Genomic DNA, 20,473 nt, shown 5'->3' on the forward strand with positions numbered 1-20,473 from the left:
CATCTTCGAACAGGTTATGTGCGTATTAAGGAACATTTATTTAGTACTTTGAGAGGAGATATCTTATTGGATGGGATAGGAGACAAAAACAATGGAAGTGACCGATGGAATGAACATAGGTTTAATAAAAGTTGTCGAAGTGAATTAGTTATTTTTTCAAGTTGAACTTTTTTAATATTGTTATTGGTTACCGTTATCTTATTGTCAAATATAAAAAACATCTCATTCAAGGAAAAAGTAAGAAAAAAAAATCAAGTAAAGAGATAAGGTCAAAATATATGTAGAAATAAACTAATTATTCTCTTAAAATATAAAGATACTTGCTGTATCATGATCACCGTATTATATTGACTTATACAAATAAATGAGTAAAAAGATGAGAAACAAAGTATATATTTAAAAATAAAGTAATTGTTTCTTCAAAATATAAAGATATTTAGCATCGTAAGTATTATCACTGTAAATGTTATTATATTATCGTTACTTATATTTTTTTATACAGTTTAATTTAGTATCACAATAAATTAATTACTGAATTATTCACCTATATTTTTAATGAAATACCAAGAAAATATGCTATAATAGGTGAATTTTTTTTTAAAATAACGTGAGAAAACTATTATCACAATTACAGTTATTTTAATCGTGTTGATGTTATTAGCATTTCAAATTTCGTTAATAACGAAAAGTTACTAAAGTTCAAGAGGCACCTCTTTAACTATAGATCAGATTATGCATAACAAAATCGAAAATAACATTTTTGTTATAAATTAATTTTTATATCTAAAATATTTATAATTTATTTTTGTATATAAAATTTTTATTACGTTTTAATTCTTATATTTTGTAACAACATTAAAAAAATGTTAGAGCGACCAACTTTTTTAATGATATTTAATTAAGAGAAACTAAAGTGTAACAGAATATTTGTTTATAAATCAAAATATAAATATATATGTATATATTATCTGATAAATAAGTATTGAGTATAAAAATATGTTTTAACCTTAAAAAAGTAGTTAAATACAAAATAGTGTTTGTATTTAATATGTTTTTACTATAGTTTATTTTATGAAAATGCTCTATATTTTTATCTTTATATAAAAGAATATTTATAAATAATTTTAAATTTATATATATATATATATACACACACGTAAAGATTCTATCGGATTCAATTAGACTCTATTTCAAACTAAATTATATTTAAGGAAAAAAATTAAAGCAACTAAATATTTGATTGAATTTGAAAGCAGAGTTTATTGGAATTTCAAATTCAATAAAAGTAGATAAAAATTTCGTATCACTAGATTAATTAATAATAAACAAGTTCAGGAATGATATGTTAATAAAAAAACAAGAAATAAAAGTTTAGACATATATAGGAGGGGGGGAGAGGGAAAGAGACAAATAGATGGTTTGATTCACCCGTAACAGCCTAAACCAAATCCATCACTCTCTAAACTACAATTGAACTAGTTTAGTCGAAGATGCTGAACATCCTTTTCACTCACTAATCCGGGTTTAATTTAATCACAGAGTAATGTTAATAAATCAACGTTGAACGACGATGGCATTCATACTGGGGTTATATATATAGCCTCATCCTTTCAAATCCTTGACCATCAAGAACACAAAATCAATGGTCCGGTTGACCTAGCAACACACGGAAATCAATAATTAATCTTGAACACAGGGTAGAAAAGAATTAAAAATAAACGGCCATGATCGAATCAGAGGAAATCAGAGTGGAGAAGATGAACGGCAGAGATTGAGCTGAGTGGCACTTAAAAAAAAGCACGTATCACCCGGGAAAAAAGCAAAGAAGAAAAGAAAAGCACCTAGTGCGCACGTTAGCAAAGAGGCCAGAAGGCCAACCCGAACGTTAAAACCGCCTTCGTTTCTTCCTTCGTTCTTTCTCATTTCTTCATTTCCTTCACTTTGGCTGTATAAATTAAGAAGTTGCGTTTCCCGGCGAGTCTTGGAAACGAAACCAAAATCTTCCCTCAAAGTTTGCGTCTTTGGTGTGGGTTTTCCTCAGCCGGGGAAGCTCTCTCGGTTGGGTGGTGCTGAATTACTGGGCGCAGTTGCTGCTCCTTTTGCCGATCAATGGTCTTTACGGGTTTGGGAGAAGAAGAGAGCATGGCTTTAGGACTTGAGAGATCGAAGCCTCTTCACAATTTCATGTTGCCCTGTTTGAAGTGGGGGAGTCAGCGCCACCTCAGGTGCATGAAAGTGCCCTCCGACTCCTCTGCCGACGCCGGAGATCGCTTATCTCCGGCGACTACCGCTAAAAGAGAATTGGAGCCGCCGCCGAATAATGCCGGCGAGTCCACCAAGAGGGCCAGGGTGATCAAACCGCGAATCCACGGCGATGATGGGATCGACGCCGTCAGGGAGAAGCTGATGCTTGATCTGAAAACGGAGGCTGATAGGATGAAGGACGAGATTCTGGGGAAGGAGGCCGCGGAGGAGAACGATGGGGAGGCTGTGCCGTTGCCGCCGGTGACGATGGAGGAAGATGCGCCGGCGCCGGCTGCCGGAGCGAGGACGTGGAATCTGAGGACTCGGCGAGCTCCGGTGGTGGGAGATGGCGGGAAGGGGTTGAGGTTTGAGGAGAAGAGGGCGAGCTCGTCGTCGCCGTTACGTACTCATAACGGCGCCGTCAAATTGAGAGGCTCTCCCGAGAAGGAGGAGAAGGTGAAGTTTTGTATGGCGCTTTCGAAGAAGGAAATTGAGGAAGATTTCATGAAGCTGGTGGGTCACCGGCCTCCCAGGAGGCCCAAGAAGAGACCCAGAATCGTTCAGAAGCAATTGGATGTATGTTCATTCCCAAGCCCCTTTTAATTTTGATTTTCTTTTTCTCCCTTTTTGTCTCTTAAAGGTTGAATTTTATTCTTGTTCAGACTCTTTTCCCTGGCATGTGGTTATCGGAGGTTACTGCTGATTCGTACAAGGTTCCTGAAGTTCCTGAGAATAGCAAGGTACGTGAATGCTATTTGAATCATAAACCTTTTTGTTTTGGTCTTTGATAACTTTTCCCATTTGTTTTGTTTTGGAATTTTATTAGATTGTGTGAGTTAACTGTTTGATTTGGTTTTTGGCAGAGGTAGCATTGAGATTGGCGAAGGCATTTTGTTCGCTGGCTTTGATTCGGCCGTAGGATATGGGATTTGATGATTCATGGACGTTTTGGTGTTTCCCAGTGATACATGCCTTTGTTGCTTTCAGTGCTGTTTTTGAATTTGATGAAAACACAGTTCATTATTTTGTTTTATAGAATAATTCTCTGAAGAGAGATGATAGTTCCGTATCATACATGATTCAAGTGGATACCGCACTTATCTGATTTTCTAGTTTGCCTTTGAAGCTATGTAGTTTCATGAACAAAGCTATATAATTTGGCAATTTTAAACTTTGATTTCACATTAATAGAATGTGTCACTTTTTCAGAGTTGACAGTCTAATCTCTTCTTTTTGTTTAGTCTTGTTATGTGAATTTGACTCTCTGTTTATGAGAGATTGTGCTTGCAACATAGCATTGCTCCTTATTACCTTTGTCCCCCAAATTCCGATACTTTAAAAGACTCCATATGCTTCGGAAGTGATGCTGGATTGGCACAAAATCATGGAATAGAATCACAGTTTACGTGGTCATATACTTTCCTTTGCAGCAAGAACTATAAGTTGCTGAATTGTAACTATGAATGCAGATCCTTCTGTAGCTAGCCAGCTAGTACTGTTTATCTTTTGTAGTTAGTGTTCTGTTTATTCCCTTGCCAATGTTCTCTGTTTTCTTTTGTAATTAAATCTGTAGGAAGAACTTGTATTGTAACTATAAATGCATTCTAGTTTATTTGTCAGTTCACTGTTACATTTGTATATAATCTAGTTTATATATCAATTAAAAGCCTTGCGCCTCTTCTCTTTGCTGGGGTGAAAATAATACGTAAGTCTATAAAGATGCTGTTTTGCTTGCAAAAGAGACACGTTATCAAGTTGTTTTGCTGATAAGAAAATTGAAGTGTTCAAGGCCTTAAATTAAATGGTGGCCTCGGTGATCATGCTCCTGTTCATCGTATATAGAATGGTAGCTTTTCATTCTTCCCCTCAACTCAGCTTATAATAGACTTTCCAAATATGGCGGCAACATACAGTGTGATTGCTTTTATGCAGTAGGAGTAGGAGCGAAGAGGGATAGGGAAGAGTCAGCAACCTTTATGGCGTACGCGTGTAAAAACAAAGGGATGATGTTTAATTAGGCATACAGCGTGAGGGTTTATTTTACACATTATATATTGATTTGTCTTGAGGTTGAATCTGTTGGGTCTGTGAAATGTAAAACTTGCACAAATTTGATAAACTTGAGTAAGGAAAATTAGCTTAGACCAAGTATGGAACTATCAGGTAAAGCCAAACAATTTACCACCAGTGTCTTTGGCAAATGCAAACTACCGTTTGCTGGTATCTAATATCTATCTATCTATACATTGTACTTCCTACATGTCAATTACTTAGGACAAGTTCTTTCTCTCCCTTCCCATAAATTGAATATCTTGATCATTTTTTTTTTACCTAACCATTTACTTTTGCAAAATTACTGTCCAAGGTACTGCACTACTTTATAAAAGCAAAAAAATTAAATAAATTAGTTGTATAATAAAATAAATAAATTTTATCACCAAAAATAACAATTTGTTCTATTTAAATAAATAAATTTAGAGTATTTACAATTTGCTATATTTTATTGTAAGTAAATATTTTATCATTCGTGTCTTAAAACAAATAAGATACAAATTATCATATCATGTCTATACTAATTACTTTTAGTAATTATTTAAATTTAAAATATAAATTCATGTGCATAATCACAATAATCACTTTTGTTATCATTATCATCAAGTTATCATTACTGTTATGATATTATTATCATCATCAATGTTGTCATGCTAATTATAATTTTATTTCAAATTATATCTATAACTTGTTATAATTTTAATAATTTGAGAAGCGATTTATTAGATGAAATTTTATAAATTCGTTTAGTGGATATAATAAATAAGATAACATAGTAGGATAACTTTTATCCTTTTTTATTTCTTGTGGTTGTTAGTTAACATAATATAATAAATTTATCTTATAAAATTATTGAGTCTTTTACTTTTGTATAAATTTTATCCTTCCAAGGATCTAAATTAAAATGTAGACAATATTGGATAATATAACATATTTAATTTATTGTTTTAGTATACATTAAATATAAAATAAAATAAGAGTTTATTTAACTATTGTTCTATTATACTTTTATATTCTATCACTAACGTTTGTTTACCAAACAAGCTTTAAGGGTTAATAAAAATATCTGATTAATATAAAAATAAAAAATAAAAATGTGTAATGAAATAAATATACTTAATAATAAATATGTAGGAAAGTTCATTATTTACTATTTTCTTAATTATTATTTATATTACTATCCTACTGTAAAGAGAATGTCTTGTTCAAAGAAAGAAATAAAAAGTTTAATAAAAAAATAAATTCAAAGTAGGTATAAAATTAAACTAATTAAAATGTGAAAAAACTTAGAGCATGTTTATTTTCTATTTTAAAAATATAATATAATAATTTTGTATTATATTTTATTTTTAAAAATAAAAAATTAATATAGAAAATAAATATACTCTTACTGTTTACTATTTTTTATTGCATTTATAAAAAAATTGAGTTAATATTCTATAAATTAATTATTGAATTATTCATCTCCAAGTTCTATGAAACACCTGCAATATAATCAAATATAATCATAATTACAATAAAATGTATGCACATCTATGACAAAATATAAGTTGAATTATTTAAAGCTAAGCAATATATTTTGCAATAAATGATAATAATTCTTTATTTTTATTCTAAATGTCTGTTTAACATATAGATTTGTGTGTAAATATAGAATTGAACCTATTAATTTTTCTGTTTATGTTTGAAAGTCCTTTTAAGTTTACAATTATAATTTTATGATAATTTTATAAAATATAAAATATTTAACTTTGATCATTTTTATTTTTAATCAACACTTAAAAAATTGTTGATGCCACATCTAAAAATCAAGGGTCTTTGAGTGCAGAGCTAACCTACATATTTGTTTTTTTGTTTTAAAAACAAAAAAAATATTAAAATATTTTATACAACTAGGTGGCCTTACTTGAATATTTCACTGGATTGGTTTAATTTTGACTTGGTTGAAAATGTTTTATTTTTTGAAAAATCAACCCGAACCATCCCAATCCTATTTATTAATTAGAGGATGTTAAGACAGGCTAAAATACAATGGGTTAACTTAATTAAATTGCTGTTTTAAAATAACCATTATATTACAATTATGTGTAAACTTGTTTATTTATTGGTATAGTAAATAAACTTTTAATAACAGATTTATACTTGCTTTCATTTTTTAATTTTAGATTTGATGTCTGAACAACATAAATATAATTGAATTTAGAACTCAATTTTCAAGTCATAGTTCTTTGTATCACTCAAACGTAAAATCTACTTAAAATTGTAGATTAATTACAATTATGACAAATTTGAATCTGAAATTAAAATCTAAAATGTAATTCCAATCATATCATATAAACGGATGGTAAAGTGAATTTCATACATTAGAGAAACTAAGTCTAAAAATAATTTAGAATGGATGAATGTAATAAAAGTTTGTTTAATAATTATTATTAAAATATGTCAATTGTTTTTTTTAATTATAAAATTAGTGATTTGGTTGTCTAATTTTTTTTTTCAAATATTAATTCAAAAATATAATATTTGATGAGTTTTTTGGACAAATTTAATAGTATTACAATAAAAAATTATTTGGAGTCAAAAATAAAAGTTAGAGAACTAATTTAATATGAAAATAAAAATTAGCTAACTAAATTTAATTAAAAATTAAAAATGGATTTAAAAAAAAGATTCATTCAAATAACTAATTTTGCCATTTCAAAAGGTGCGAATAATCTCGTCAGAACACATCCATCACATTATTAATAACTAGAGAATTCTCCGCACATTGCATGTATATTCTTAAAATAAAAATTAAAGTATATTGTATAATTATTTTTAAATTTGATAAACTTTATTAAGTAAATAGATAACTATAAATAACTTAAAATTATATTTTATTAACAAATTTTGAATTGTACGGATATGTTTTATTACATTAAATATAAATAAATTAAAGAAATAAATTTTAAAATTTTAAAATTTTAAAATATTTCAATTTTTAAAATTTAATGACTAAATAAAGAGAAGCTTGACGATATATTGAAAAAGAGAATAATTTTTAAAAGCATTATTTTTTAAAATCACTTCTAAAACACTTTTATTTAAATATAAAAACTCACATTTAATCAAAGTTGGCCCAAGGAGACGCTCTAAAGTTAGTTGATAGATAAATAGATATATTTTTTGACAAAATATACACTCTTAAAATTATTATAGTTTTTTTTATAGATAAAATAAGTTATTTATCTTTTAAAAATAGGTTTATTGTTATTTATGTATACATAAAAAAAAAAAAAAAAAAACATTACTAGTAAGCGTTCTTGTTATTGTAACTTAGAAGATTAAGTTTTTACTAACCGAGTGTAAGGACGCTCTAAAAAACAATCGTTGTATTACCATTATTTGTATTTTAAATTGCATTATACGTTCCACAAACGTTGTTAAAATTTAATAGGAAAATAAACTAGTGATGTTTTTTGGTTTCGGTTTTACCATGAACCAGTTATTTCTAACGTGGGAGTGCCAAAAAACTGTTCTATATCTTTTTAATTAAAAAAATCACATGTTGTCTTCGTGGCATGTGGGTGTTGTCTAAATAATTTTATTTTTTATTTTTAAAAAAATTTAAAAAATAGAAAGCAAATAAGCTCTTAATTCTTTAATTTTTTTCTTGTTTAAAGCCAATTTTTTCAATTCAACACCATTGGTCAAAAAATAAATTTTTCAATGATTGTCGAAAATGACCGAAGTGTTTCTTTAAATATTGTATATTACGATCAATTTATTAAAATTTAAGTTATGCTATTAATTAAAATGAGACATTAAAGTTTAAAAAATAATCGTCCTTTTTATTCAATTTCAAATTTTAAATATTCTATTTTTAATGTCTTCATTTCAATAATTATTGAAGTATATTGACTAAAATGAGAAATCAAATTAGATTTTCTTTAAGATGTGTTTTTCAATTACAAAATCTCTAATTTTAATAACTATTGATTAAAAGTTTGAAATATTTTTACTCATTTTAGTAATTAATATATCTAAAATATGAGTATATTTTTTTATAATTAAGACTAAAAGATTCTTTTATAGAAAAATTGAAGAAAATGTTTCGTAGTTTATGTATTTCTTGTCTTGATAGACAGTTAATAAAAATCTTACAATGATTTTATAATCAGGCCTTTGTGAGGCCCGAGCATCTAAAGAAAGTGGATGAGAACTGAAAAATTAAGATGCACCAAAGTAAAAGCCTTGAAGCCTTCAACTTAGAGATCATTCAAAATTGTAAGCAGGTAGATGAAGAGGTTGATAATATCACCGTAGATGGCAATAGCAGCCCAGATGTAGTCATCGTAGCTAAATCTTTTTATGAGGTCATTAGTGTCATATACGATGAAACCACACATTATTAGTGCACCGAAGCCAGCAATGAGCATACGCCCCGTGGGTCCAAGAGGGATAATCAACTGTTCAATGATAAATAGTCACAATAATAATATTAGAAAAAGTGAAACGAAAATTGGGAAAAATGAAAGTGAATGATCAAATGTTTACTTGAATGATTGCGAACAACAACATGACCATAAGGGAAGCAAAGAGGAAGGGTCCTAGGAAACTAAAATCGCTGCCTCTTTTTACAGCCCAGAATGTGTACATAGTCAGGCTCCCGGTCACCACACCCGTCAGCAATGCAGCCTCTAGGACGATCTTTGCTGTTGCCCGTACGTGCATGCACACAAAGAAACTCACAAGTTATTGTGAATTCAATTTTTAATATTGCACCGTTCGTACACGGGTCTGAATCTATCCTCTTCAATACTTCATTTATACCTATAGCTCTTTTACTTATATATTATTTAATTAGTGGCTAATTTATTAATGTGAAACTTTAATTATGTAATACTTACACTCTTGATATATTAAAATGTGATATCAAGAAATCATTTTCGTTAAAAGATGGTCCGTGATTAGAAAACGAAGGTGATTATACATACAACTGCGTACGTTTTAATGAAAGCAAGAAAAGAATCCCAGTATATATAGAAAGACATGGTGTATTGATTCTAATTTCTGCAGAATAATATTATAAAAACCGATTCATACCATCGACAAAAGCACAAGCAAATCCGACTGTAATAGACATGCCGAGGGTATAGAGACCAAGAAGAACGAGATTCACGGGGTGTTTATTGTAATATTTGCTCAAGACAAACAAAACTGCATGTCCAAAAGAGAAAAAGTTAGGTGCAATGATGAGGATACATATTGTTAATTAATTTCCAACGACCCATAATGAGCTTTAATAAAATATATTGGTTGAATGAAAGGGCTTACGTATGAATGAGAAAATGGCGGCTCCAAAGAACACCAAGAGGCGATAATTATTATACCTAGCGAAATCCCTTGCAACTGGAACGAAGATGAAGAGGGCAGCGAATGCAGCAGTGAAAAGAAGCTGAACAGAAACAATAGTGTAAACTTTGCGTATGAATCCCCACCGTAGCTCCGGTGATTCTATCATCGATGGATAGAGGCTATTGCTATTGCCATGCATATGTGCATGGGAGAACCCAGCCTCAATGTCACCCTTCCCCATGGCGGTGATAAAAGAAAGCCCTACACACCAACAAAATGATATATGAATATCTATCTATAAGAAATGGGTTTTCGAGGATATATGTGTTATTTCAATGTCTTTGTTGTTTTCTTGGATGGTTGCTATACTCTCTCTTTTGGTTTAAACTGAAGCCGATATTGTAATGCATGCATATATAGAAATGGTTTGGTATAATTTTAGTGTGTGGTGGTGGTGATTGGTGAAGTACTTCATTAATTTATAGCTCTTCCTCGCTGTCTTCAAACTATTAATGAGCATCGTGGTTAAAAATTGTATAAAAATGATGCATGAATAGAATTTCTCAATTAAAAATGACTAAAATTGCATGTAAATGTAAACCAATTTTACGTTAACTCTTTTAGCTGTTCTAGATCGCACGTAAATAACCGGTGAAATATAATTATCAATCGATAATAATTTCATCATCATCGATCGTTATATAATATTATCTCAATTTCTATTTATTTAATAAACAATTATTTTTATTTATCTTTTGAGGTAAATATTTAGAATAATATTATTAATTGTTATTCTTCTACTAATATCATTTGGTCTGTATATTATTTGAGTAATTTAAGAGTTAAAAAAAGTCATTATTTGAGGATAAATTATTATTATTAAGTTTGACAATTAATTTTAATAAAATAATATGTTTTCTATATAGCCTTTTTATTTTGTTCTTAATAGATAAATAAAAGCATAAGTAGTATATTAAATACATTTAGGCAGATAATTTAATTAACGGAATTTTACTAAAAATTATAATATCTAATATGATTAGTGTATTGAATTTTATCATATTTTATAATTTTTAATAAAATTTATTATATATCGATTTGTATTATGTGTCTTTAAATATATTTTTTAAGAAAATCTTTAACAAAAATATTTTATCAAAATTTTCTTAGTAAACAACGAAAAATTTATAAGTTCAACTACAAACCTTATAAAAAGAGCATAGTTTTTTTTTTGAATTTAATGAAATAAATTGAAAATGACTTATAAGAAAGTAATAAATTATTTCAAAAACTTAAATAAAATTTCAAAACAGACACATTATTTATTAAGTGCACACTAGTCGTTTTATGAATCCTATTATTTTCTGCTGCGATTTTGCAGTTATTTAAACTGGCATTCTTTTTTTGTTCTTTAAATGATTTTATGCGTTTGGTTAAAAAATGTATGGAATATTGTATATTGGGAAAGATCGTGGGGCAATTCAGCAATGCTAGAAGTTTATTATATTCAAAACTTGGATTGGATTAGACTGAAAAAATTGATTGTGAAACGATCAATATAATTTAACAGTCAGGATAAAAATGAATTTTAAAATCATATGTTAGCTATAATGCTGTAATGTGGGGCAATAGCATATTGACAGTGATTTCTTCAACTGGTAGGCTTCAACTAGAAGCATGAGGGGTCAAGCTCTGAGATATATATATCCTACCTCGAATAAAGAATTTAAATAGCATTGATACCCACTGTGCCATTCTGCATGCAAAACATGAGTCTGACATTTCAATTTCCAAATATATATATATAAAGTCCTACTTTAAGAGGGATGGAGTATTTTATAATACCAACGGTCAATGGAAAGGTATCCACTTAAATGGCATATTGGGAAGGATTTGGGCTTAAAAAGGAAGACCCATTTGGGTCAACGTGTGGTGTGGCCTCTCCAATTGTCAGAGTTTATGTGTTGGTCATGTTCAATGTTGTAAAGAGAAAATGTTAGTAAACTTTTAATTTAGACAACTCATTTCTCTGGAAATATCTTAATCTTTTAATTTGGTCAAGTTTTACTGATTTGCTTTAAATGTGACTTATCTTTGTTTTTTTTTTATTAGTATTATTTAAGCTTTAAATGTCAAAGTCTTATTTTTATTTATTGTTTAAGCTTGTATTCCATACTCGCTAGCCTGTCTTCGTTTTGATGGATCCTCTCCCCTCTTCTTATACCCTCCTGAGTTTGTTTTTACTTCGAGGCTTTTCAACTTTTTTTCCCCTAGTCTCTTTTTCTGAGTTTCAAAATTTTGATTTGTTTTAGCAAGTAATTTAATTAGTGTTTATTCAATAAGTTTTTATCATATAAAGTTTATAGTATGAGTTGAATCATAAAATTTATTAAAATAAGATTAAAAAAATTAAAAAATTATATAAAAAGCTTATGAAAAAAAATAAAGATTTATAAATTATTTTTTTATAATTCTTCAAAAACCTATTCTAACACTCCATTTCTCATACACTACACCATTTATTATTAGTTTTAATGGACCTACAACCCATTTAAGGATGTTGCTGGAACACAGAGTTAATTATCTCTTTAATGGTCCGAAGCCACGTTTGATTCAAGTGGACAATCCTTCGGTTGCCCATTGTACAGCAAGACAGCTTTGCTTGGCTAACAATTTTCTTTTCCATTCCTTCACTCACTTTGATAATAAATTAGACTCCAATGGCAATTTAACACCACTTACCATCTAAGAACGGTGCACGTCCTAGTTAGCCTTATAATGAACCGTTCAAGGGTTTAAGTCCTAGTTAGCCTTACAACCCCAATCCATTATGATCAGCCCAACATTGTCAACACATTGGCTATTAAGTCTTTGATTAGTGAATGATTACTATGCTCTCATCTAAGTCTACCTCAAATTCGGTTGTAATCAGAGTAATCTAACCATTGCATACACATGTTTACTATCTCACACTTATGATAAATATACATTTATTAGAAATGTCACAACAGACCGTATAAATACATTGTGTACCTGATAATTATAATATCAGATGTAAAAGGCGATAAACTCAATTTGAGGACCATCAACACTTATACATGGAAAAAATTCTTTAACTTAGATGTATAATTTCAGATTTCTCTAACTTTATCAGAGTGGTACTTATAAGAACACCATCTGACAAGCTGATTAAAATACAGTGAAAGACTATTGACTACCTTCATCATCTACTTAAAAACTTTCTGTATTAAGTATTTACACCGTCATTGATATTCCAGTACCACAATCCAATGTAAATAAATAAATAGATGCATAGACGTGTTATTTGATTCCATTTTATCGTGTTTCTTGTCTACAGGTCATGGAGTTAACGATTCTGTTTAAAGGACCTCAGGGAAGTTATGTCAAGGACCCCACCCCTAAGCAATAAAAGGGAAATAAACTATTTAAATAGTCTAATCTTCTATAAAGTCATTTATTGATGACTTATGTATTCAAGAATGGGCCACATTGAAAGGAAAAAACATAGATAATATTTACAATATTCTGTGAAGTCACATTAATTGGTTAAGACCGTGAATTCAAAGAATGGGCCATGTCGGGGGTGGTTACGACTTATGAACGAACAACTAAATAAACAAGCTCAAAAAATTTAAATTGAAAAAAAACTATCAATGTGTAAGCTAAAAGATAGAGGGTCATTCTAATCAATGATTTCTTTTTCTAACCTGTTCTTTTTGACTGAACTGCTTTGTCCTGATGGCACAATAAAACAAAAAGAACAAAATTAGGGGACCCATTGAACAGTTGGTTTATAATATTTATGAACAAACAAGAAGAAAAATAAAACCCTTAAAACAAGTCTTGAATCAGTGTTAAAATGAACAAAAGGCAGTCACATGTAATTATCAACAGAAAATTTAAAAAGGATAGAAGGGGGAAAAGAGCATGGGAGAGACCAAGAAAGAAGGATTCCTTGTTTACTTGTCTCCCTGGCCCTAAACATAGTGATATGCATGAATTATTTTTGTCCATTTCCATCACTCAACTGTGGTATTTAATGTTTTTGTTCCATTGCATATTAAAAAAAACTAATCTTTTTGTTCCAGTTAGGCTCACATGATAGTACATGAACCAAAATCACAGACAGCACCAGAACCCATATGCCATCAAGGATTTGATCATGAACGAGACATTTTAAAATAAACAAGTAAATAAAAACTTTCTTCTATTTCTTCTTTCTTTTAATCTTGCCATTACAGAATAATGAACCAAATCCAAAAAACCTGGCAGTGGCTTTGGGAATATATGCTTGTGGTAGATTTAAAACAGGACTAATCCTAACACCATTACCAGCACCAGAGGATCCACCATTTTTCTTTAACGAAGGTTTTTGAGACGAACTATAAAAATAATATGTACTTGAACTTGAAGAGGAAGATGATGACCTTCTGCTTGAAACAGAGGACTGTTTCTGCAACCTCTGCTTCTGGGTCTCCCTTGGAAGCTCTCTTTGTTTTGGATTCGGTGCTGAACCAGTCGAGTTGCTTCGTGATAGGAACTGTAGCGAGCGAATCAAGCCATTCCCACGAGTGGTATCGAAATTCAAACTGCTACTTCGCTTGAATTGCCAGAAATACTTGGATGATGGCTTCTCATCTTCGTTCTCTGCTTCATCAGAGGCTGCAGATAAGAACTCTTTGAGCCTCTTCTTCTCCGTACATCTAGTGTTTGCAGGTTGAGATCGAGCGGGTTCTGGAGGTTGATGGGGTTCATGTGTGGCATTGGAAACCTTCTTGATCTCCGTTGGAACAATCTTGCCATTGGAGAAGAGTTCATCAGCTGAAGAGAGTTGTTGAGCTAAGCCATTGGTGATGCAAAACACGAAATCGGAGCTTGAGTCCAAGAGGCACAGGTCTGATCCACGATGACGATCTTCAACAGGGACTATTTCATCGTCTGTGTTCTTCAGATCGTGTGAGAATGAGATGCGAGGGCTGATTCCTGCGCTGGATATCTCAGAACACACTTCAATTGCCATGGCCGAACAGGGGAACTCTGTTTCTAGGAAACAGAGGAGATAGAGTTAGATAGAAAGAATAGTGTCAAGATTTGAGCGTGGCCGCGAAAGAGTTTCAAAATTTATGAATAGGGGTTGCCGTGTTGGTTGAAATGGAAATGGGTTTGGAGTCAAAGGGAGTGAAAGAGACAGAGAGAGAGAGAGAGAAGCGCGAGAGGGGTGTTTGTGCTTGTGTGTGTGTGACTCGGGGTTAAGAAGTCAGAAATTGCAGCTTTAGCTTTTGGTCGTGTGTTGTGTTGTGTTGTTGGGTCTGAGCTTCCAAAACTGAAGGAACAATTATGCAGGCTGAGAAAGATTAGCATTGAGGTTGGGTTGCGCTAGATCCTTTTCTTTACTAATGTGTATGTGAAAGGGTAAAGGGAAAGCATAGTAAAGAGAAGCTGTTGAAACCAATCACCGAAAGGCTATAAAAGGATAAACCTTTTGGGGGTTTCCAAAGAAGCTTTAGAAATCAGAGCATCTGGAGAGTGTAATGAGAGAGAAAGAAAGGAATTGACATGCACCATGAGGTTTATTATATGAATGAGGGAAGGAAAGTGTAGTTTAGTTGAAAATATTACATGCTAATACGCTAAATGGTTGTTGTAGTATTAACCATTAACAATAACTTAGTCACCGAGATGATTACTTGCAAAGTGGAATCTTTGCTTAGAAAAGAAAAAAGCAATCATTCATGAAGTTAAGGATAACAATTTGTTAAAGTGGTGTATGTGGTTTATCAATACAACCGTAATATATTAAAATGATATCTTGATTTACTACAACAATTATTATCCTTAAAATATCATATTTATTTTGTCAATATGTAGGATCTATAATTTTACTTTTTTCTGTTAACAAAATAGCATTGTGAGACTAAGAAATTAAACAACTGGAGGTAGGAGTTGGAAACGGTAGTAATAAAACATTGTATTTGGCAGATATCCTTAGGTCAGCTAGAAAAAAGTTACCAACAAATTTTAATTCAAAGAAAACAACTGCATTTTTTAAAAATCATTTTCTACTGAAATTTTTAAAAATTTATCATTCAATCGATATGTTTGTTTTTCTCATTTTCTATATATATATTGTTCCACATAAAAAATAAATACACATCTTAATCGCCACTTTAGGTATTTGGGGATTAAATTAAAAAATTTGCATAACCAGAAAATTACTGTGTCCTCTTTGAAGAAGAGTTTTTCTTCCTTAAAAAAATCTTATACCATTAAAACATTATTGGGACTCTGTGTAAGATGTGGGACGCCGAAAATGGATGATTTTGATCTTTAAGGGAACAATAATTCTTCCTTCACTTGGAGGAAATAATTTATACTGCATAACAAACATATGGTAACATAAAAAAAATTAATTAATGCAAGAGCAAAAAAGCGACGAGAAAATCTATTCTTTATGAGTACGTATTAATGATTACACCGATGTTAAAGCACAAGCTGGGTATGTTAATGTCGGTTTTTTATTTCTGGTTCCACGTTAACGACCGATCTTATTTCCATTAAACTCGTTTTCGGATCTGGGCAATTAATCATCATCACCGTCAAGACACTACACCTCTGCAACTTTGGTTCTAATTTCCTATTTGTTGAATAATTTCAACGTTTTGATGTAGAACTTAGAGCATTGATGCTGTCCTAAGTGGTGGAAACATTTGGTGCTTAGCTAGCATTATGTGGCATGCGATGTAGGGCCATTTTAGGACAACGGGCATAGCCAGAAATGATCCTCGTCCATAGGAAATTATTGTTGCATGACTAGGCACTATCACAGGAGTACTAGTACCACACCTTTAGTACTTCTTCAAGCAATGTAAACATCATCACCAAGATTATGGTGATAACAGAATGCTTCTTCAGAGAGAAGAAGACGAACCTTTTTCACATTTGAAACACACAGTATGGCACGGAATATGATTTGATTTCCATTGCCAGTATGAACAAACCAGAAGGTGTATAATAGGACTTTGATAGAAATAGGCATCTCCATTTCACTTTTGCAAATCATTTTATTTGTTTCGACACTTAATGTTGAGATATTGCAATTTAAAGATGGCCGATTGGTAAGGAATGTTATGTCATAGGTTAAGGAATATGGATAAACCATAAATTCTGATTTTCTACTAACATGACATAGCTAGTTTGAGGAGGAAAATATGAGAATGGATAACGTGTAATAGGGTGCATTATTTACTTATTCTATGTGGATACTATGGTCATTGGTCTTGAGTCTTAATTGCAAATGCATTTGTTTGGCTGGATGGAATCTTTCTGCATGCAATAATTCCGCGGTTGACATATGCTGATTCGTATGGCAGCTACACATTTATTACATATTGTTCATGCATGTATAAATTATGTCGTGCGTTTTAAAATTATGTTAAAAAATTTATAAGGATACATTTAACTTAAAATTTTCAATAACACAAACATAAATGTAAATATAAATCTAAATACAGATGCAGTAATTTACATTAGATAAAACGAAACAGAAAAAGGAATCTGAGATAGTGGGTGGTCCGATTTGGGGGCATCCCCATATGTGTGTCAGAGTACTTTGACAGCATTGGATCATTCTTCCTCTGTTGGCACGTGGGTAATGACCATCCCGATCAGATCATGGATGCATTTGGCATCTCCATGCCATACCAATTTTTATTGTTTGGATCAATAGCCATCGACAGCATTATGAGCCATTCTGGGGGCAAAAGAACTCAGGGACACAACATAGAGTTGAATGTGAAAGTTGACTATTTGTAGCTCAGGTTTTTCTTTGCCTTGGGCTGTGCAATCCAAGTACAACAACGCCAGCTTTCTACTGCAAAAGGCAAAAACATATCCCTCTCCAATTGCCAACCTAAGATCAGTTCAATTCAAATTGACACCACCAAAGGGTAAAAGGTGTATATCTATATATATATATATATAATAGGCTGTTTGGATGCATAATCAAAATTAGAGTATAAAAAATCAGTGAAAAACCTGGTTTTAATGATTTTGGGGGAAATATTTTTTTAATCGGTGCCTAGAAATTAGATGAGCGACGAGAATTACAATCAAAATGACTTAAACACCCTTAATTTTGTTTTGAGATTTTTTTAAACTCAATAGTAAAGCTGTCCTCACACCCCTTCTTCTTCTTTTTTTTCGTTCAATCAACTAATAAATATAAATTTTTAGTTTTCTTTCTCTTCATTTACTCTTTTTAAAAACTCTAAAATTTACTTTTTTTAAAATTTATTTTTCATCCATTTTCTTCTTCTTTTTTTTCAATCCAAACACAAAGTAAGAGTAAGAGAAAAAAAATAATGCAAAAAATATATCTGCTCGTTTAATTAAATAGAAGAAAAGATAAAAGAAAATAAATATGATGTAAAATTGTTTTTTACCTTTTTCTTTACTAAACAAAAAAATAAAGGAGAGGAGTGCAAGAGGAACAATATTCATTTTATCACATTAGTTTGGATCAGATTTGCATGGAAGATAGCGGGTAAAAAAAAGAAATTATTTGATTTTATAAAATATTTTTATTTTAAATTACAACATTGTTATTATATTTTATTTAAATAATTGTGTAAAAAATAATAAAAATATAATTTTTATTATTTCTTGTAGAAAGTTAAACAAATAAAATAGAATAAGATAATATTGTAATAATTAAAAGAAAGAAAAACACTTTATAAAAATCAAACAACTCCTAAGAATCTATCTTATTTGGTTAAGGCATCAAACTAGAAGAGATGAAAACAACCAAATATATGAGTCCATTTTTTGAAATCTTTGGTCAAATGACATGAAAATAAAATATATACAAAATCATTTCCACTTGTATCCTCCTCCTTCGTTTTTATTAAGAAAAAAGGTCAAATGATATAAATAAAAGTTTGTATTATATTCATTTCCTTCATCTCATTTTTTTTAGTTGAAATAATTCAAAATTTTACTCATTTTCGATATAGTTTTTCCCTTTCTTACAATTTTTTTCCCTCTCATTTTCATTGTGTATCCGAACATAGAAGTGGTTCATTTTGTGACAAGAGAGGGAAAACTTCTGAAAATGGGCCCTGGCACTTGAAATTGACTTTAGTCAACAAAGAGTCATGCCATATAATAGGACATATAACTAAAAAGATCATCAAAGTCGGCTTAAACGTTTAAGAAACTTGTTTGCATAGGATTGTCACGTAAAAAAAACCCGACATTCAAACATACAATTTATTTGCTGCTGTATCTATAAAAAAAATATGAATAAATGAATTATTCAATGTTATAAGAAGCTTTCACACACCCAAAAAAAAAAAAAATTATGGTTAAAACCTTTGTGAATTTGTTGGAGTTGAGATTTTGTTATGACTTCGACAAGTTGCTTTTGAAGTCTTCTTAGTTTTTGCGAATGAAATATTACAAGTTGGTGATAATGTATCTTCAAGAAACTTAGCAATAGCATACTATGAGCTGAAATAAATGTTAAATAGTAGTACTTTATCTATATAATGAATAATATTTTTTAACGACACGTTAATTTTAAGAAGGAAAAGTCATCTGAAACTTCATTTAAAAGTTTAGAATGAGAAAAAAATTCAAAGGTAAGAAAGGAAAAGGGCGAAGAAAGGTGAGAGAAGAAGAGTTTATAAATTTTGTCAATTTAGAAAAACTAAAGGTTTGAAGATTTTTAAAACTGGGTTTCAGGTAAACCCAGATCAGATCTCCAGCAAGTTAAAGAAGAGAGAAATTTTCTAATTTGCATGTAGATTACTTTGGTCACTTTCAAACGTTATATAAATGATTTCTAAAACAAGTTTATTTAAAGAAAATATATCTTTATTTAAAAAAAAAAACAGTTTTCTTTGAAAAGACATTTTTCACAAAGTCTAATAAATAGTTCAGTAGTCAAATTTTTAAATTTCTTTAACTATATGAAATAATATACGTCCTAAGGGAATATGTGAATTAACCAAATGAACAATTTATTTAGAGTTCATTTTCACCAACACCCCTTCTACGTTAAGTTTTTTAACAAGAGTAAGACTTGTAAGAAGGGTCTAAAGTTTAGCAAACAAAATAGATTCCCAACCAAGTTTTTTGGAAAAATTTATTTAAAAATCACCTGGTCATCTCTAATCAGTTCCAATAAGCAGCCTCTTCACTTTGATTATGAACATATCCATCCACAATAAACTTGAATTTACAAGGAGGAAGTAGAGTCCAGCCTATAAAAATTTTTGTTTACATGTTATGTGAATTATAGAAGGATTCAAAATAAAATTAGAATTTATAAGCTGCACATAACCATGCATTTTGCAAAGAAAAATCTTTGGATTTATTATTTTCTTATTAAAAATCCAATCATTTCTATTTCACCAGATAAGCCAAATTGCAACACCAAATAAAATATTTCACTTATCAACCAATTAATATAATAATTTAACATATTCCACATTCTGGAGGCAAACAAATTTATATTTTATTTTATTTAGTATATGATATGATTAGATATCTTTGTGGCTATAGTTACCCGAAAAATTTTCATGTTGATAATTATGATTAAAAATATATACTTTAAAGTAACAATTTTAGCATTTAAGTTACGTTGAAATTATCATAGAATACATGAATTGGCTGACAAAGAGTTATTTTTCCTTAACTTAAGGTATTTAGTTAAATTCCCAATGAATTGATCTTAAATATAGATAATTAAGTATCTCATTTATTATATTAGTGTTTCTCTTAACAAATATAAATTATAAAATATAAATTTTATAATATT

At 30.2% G+C, this 20,473-nt stretch overlaps 3 protein-coding genes across 3 annotated transcripts; 1 reads left to right on the forward strand and 2 right to left on the reverse strand.

Annotated features, from left to right (window-relative positions):
- Positions 1-1,955: 1,955 nt before the first annotated feature.
- On the forward strand, positions 1,956-3,672 carry LOC113873330. The gene is made up of 3 exons (XM_027511402.1): positions 1,956-2,820; positions 2,907-2,984; positions 3,108-3,672. Exons 1-3 carry the CDS (start codon positions 2,110-2,112, stop codon positions 3,111-3,113), a joined length of 795 nt encoding a protein of 264 aa, XP_027367203.1. The 5' UTR covers positions 1,956-2,109; the 3' UTR covers positions 3,114-3,672.
- A 4,871-nt stretch (positions 3,673-8,543) lies between these two features.
- LOC113871897 (protein LIFEGUARD 4-like) lies at positions 8,544-9,874 on the reverse strand. Its single transcript, XM_027508988.1, has 4 exons — positions 9,613-9,874; positions 9,382-9,495; positions 8,833-8,990; positions 8,544-8,744 (listed from the first exon to the last, which is right to left on the reverse strand). The coding sequence occupies exons 1-4, from the start codon at positions 9,872-9,874 to the stop codon at positions 8,544-8,546; spliced, it is 735 nt and encodes a 244-aa protein (XP_027364789.1).
- Positions 9,875-13,861: 3,987 nt separating this feature from the next.
- Positions 13,862-14,674, reverse strand: LOC113871899. The gene has a single exon (XM_027508989.1). The coding sequence runs from the start codon at positions 14,672-14,674 to the stop codon at positions 13,862-13,864; it is 813 nt and encodes a 270-aa protein (XP_027364790.1).
- Between the last annotated feature and the right edge of the window lie 5,799 nt (positions 14,675-20,473).

Source organism: Abrus precatorius, unplaced genomic scaffold (genome assembly GCF_003935025.1).
Source record: "Abrus precatorius isolate BTA unplaced genomic scaffold, Abrus_2018 Scaffold7, whole genome shotgun sequence".
NCBI classification, from domain to species: Eukaryota; Viridiplantae; Streptophyta; class Magnoliopsida; order Fabales; family Fabaceae; genus Abrus; species Abrus precatorius.

What these genes read in the sequence shown, in the direction of transcription:
- LOC113873330 (XM_027511402.1), top strand. Translation starts at nt 2,110, where the DNA reads ATGGTCTTTACGGGTTTGGGAGAAGAAGAGAGCATGGCTTTAGGACTT. An exon ending in TCGTTCAGAAGCAATTGGAT is followed by an intron (nt 2,821 to 2,906) that starts GTATGTTCATTC and finishes ATTCTTGTTCAG; the next exon opens with ACTCTTTTCCCTGGCATGTG.
- LOC113871897 (XM_027508988.1), bottom strand. Translation starts at nt 9,874, where the DNA reads ATGGGGAAGGGTGACATTGAGGCTGGGTTCTCCCATGCACATATGCAT. An exon ending in TGCTTGTGCTTTTGTCGATG is followed by an intron (nt 8,991 to 9,381) that starts GTATGAATCGGT and finishes TACGGGCAACAG; the next exon opens with CAAAGATCGTCCTAGAGGCT. An exon ending in TGTTGTTCGCAATCATTCAA is followed by an intron (nt 8,745 to 8,832) that starts GTAAACATTTGA and finishes ATCATTGAACAG; the next exon opens with TTGATTATCCCTCTTGGACC.
- LOC113871899 (XM_027508989.1), bottom strand. Translation starts at nt 14,674, where the DNA reads ATGGCAATTGAAGTGTGTTCTGAGATATCCAGCGCAGGAATCAGCCCT.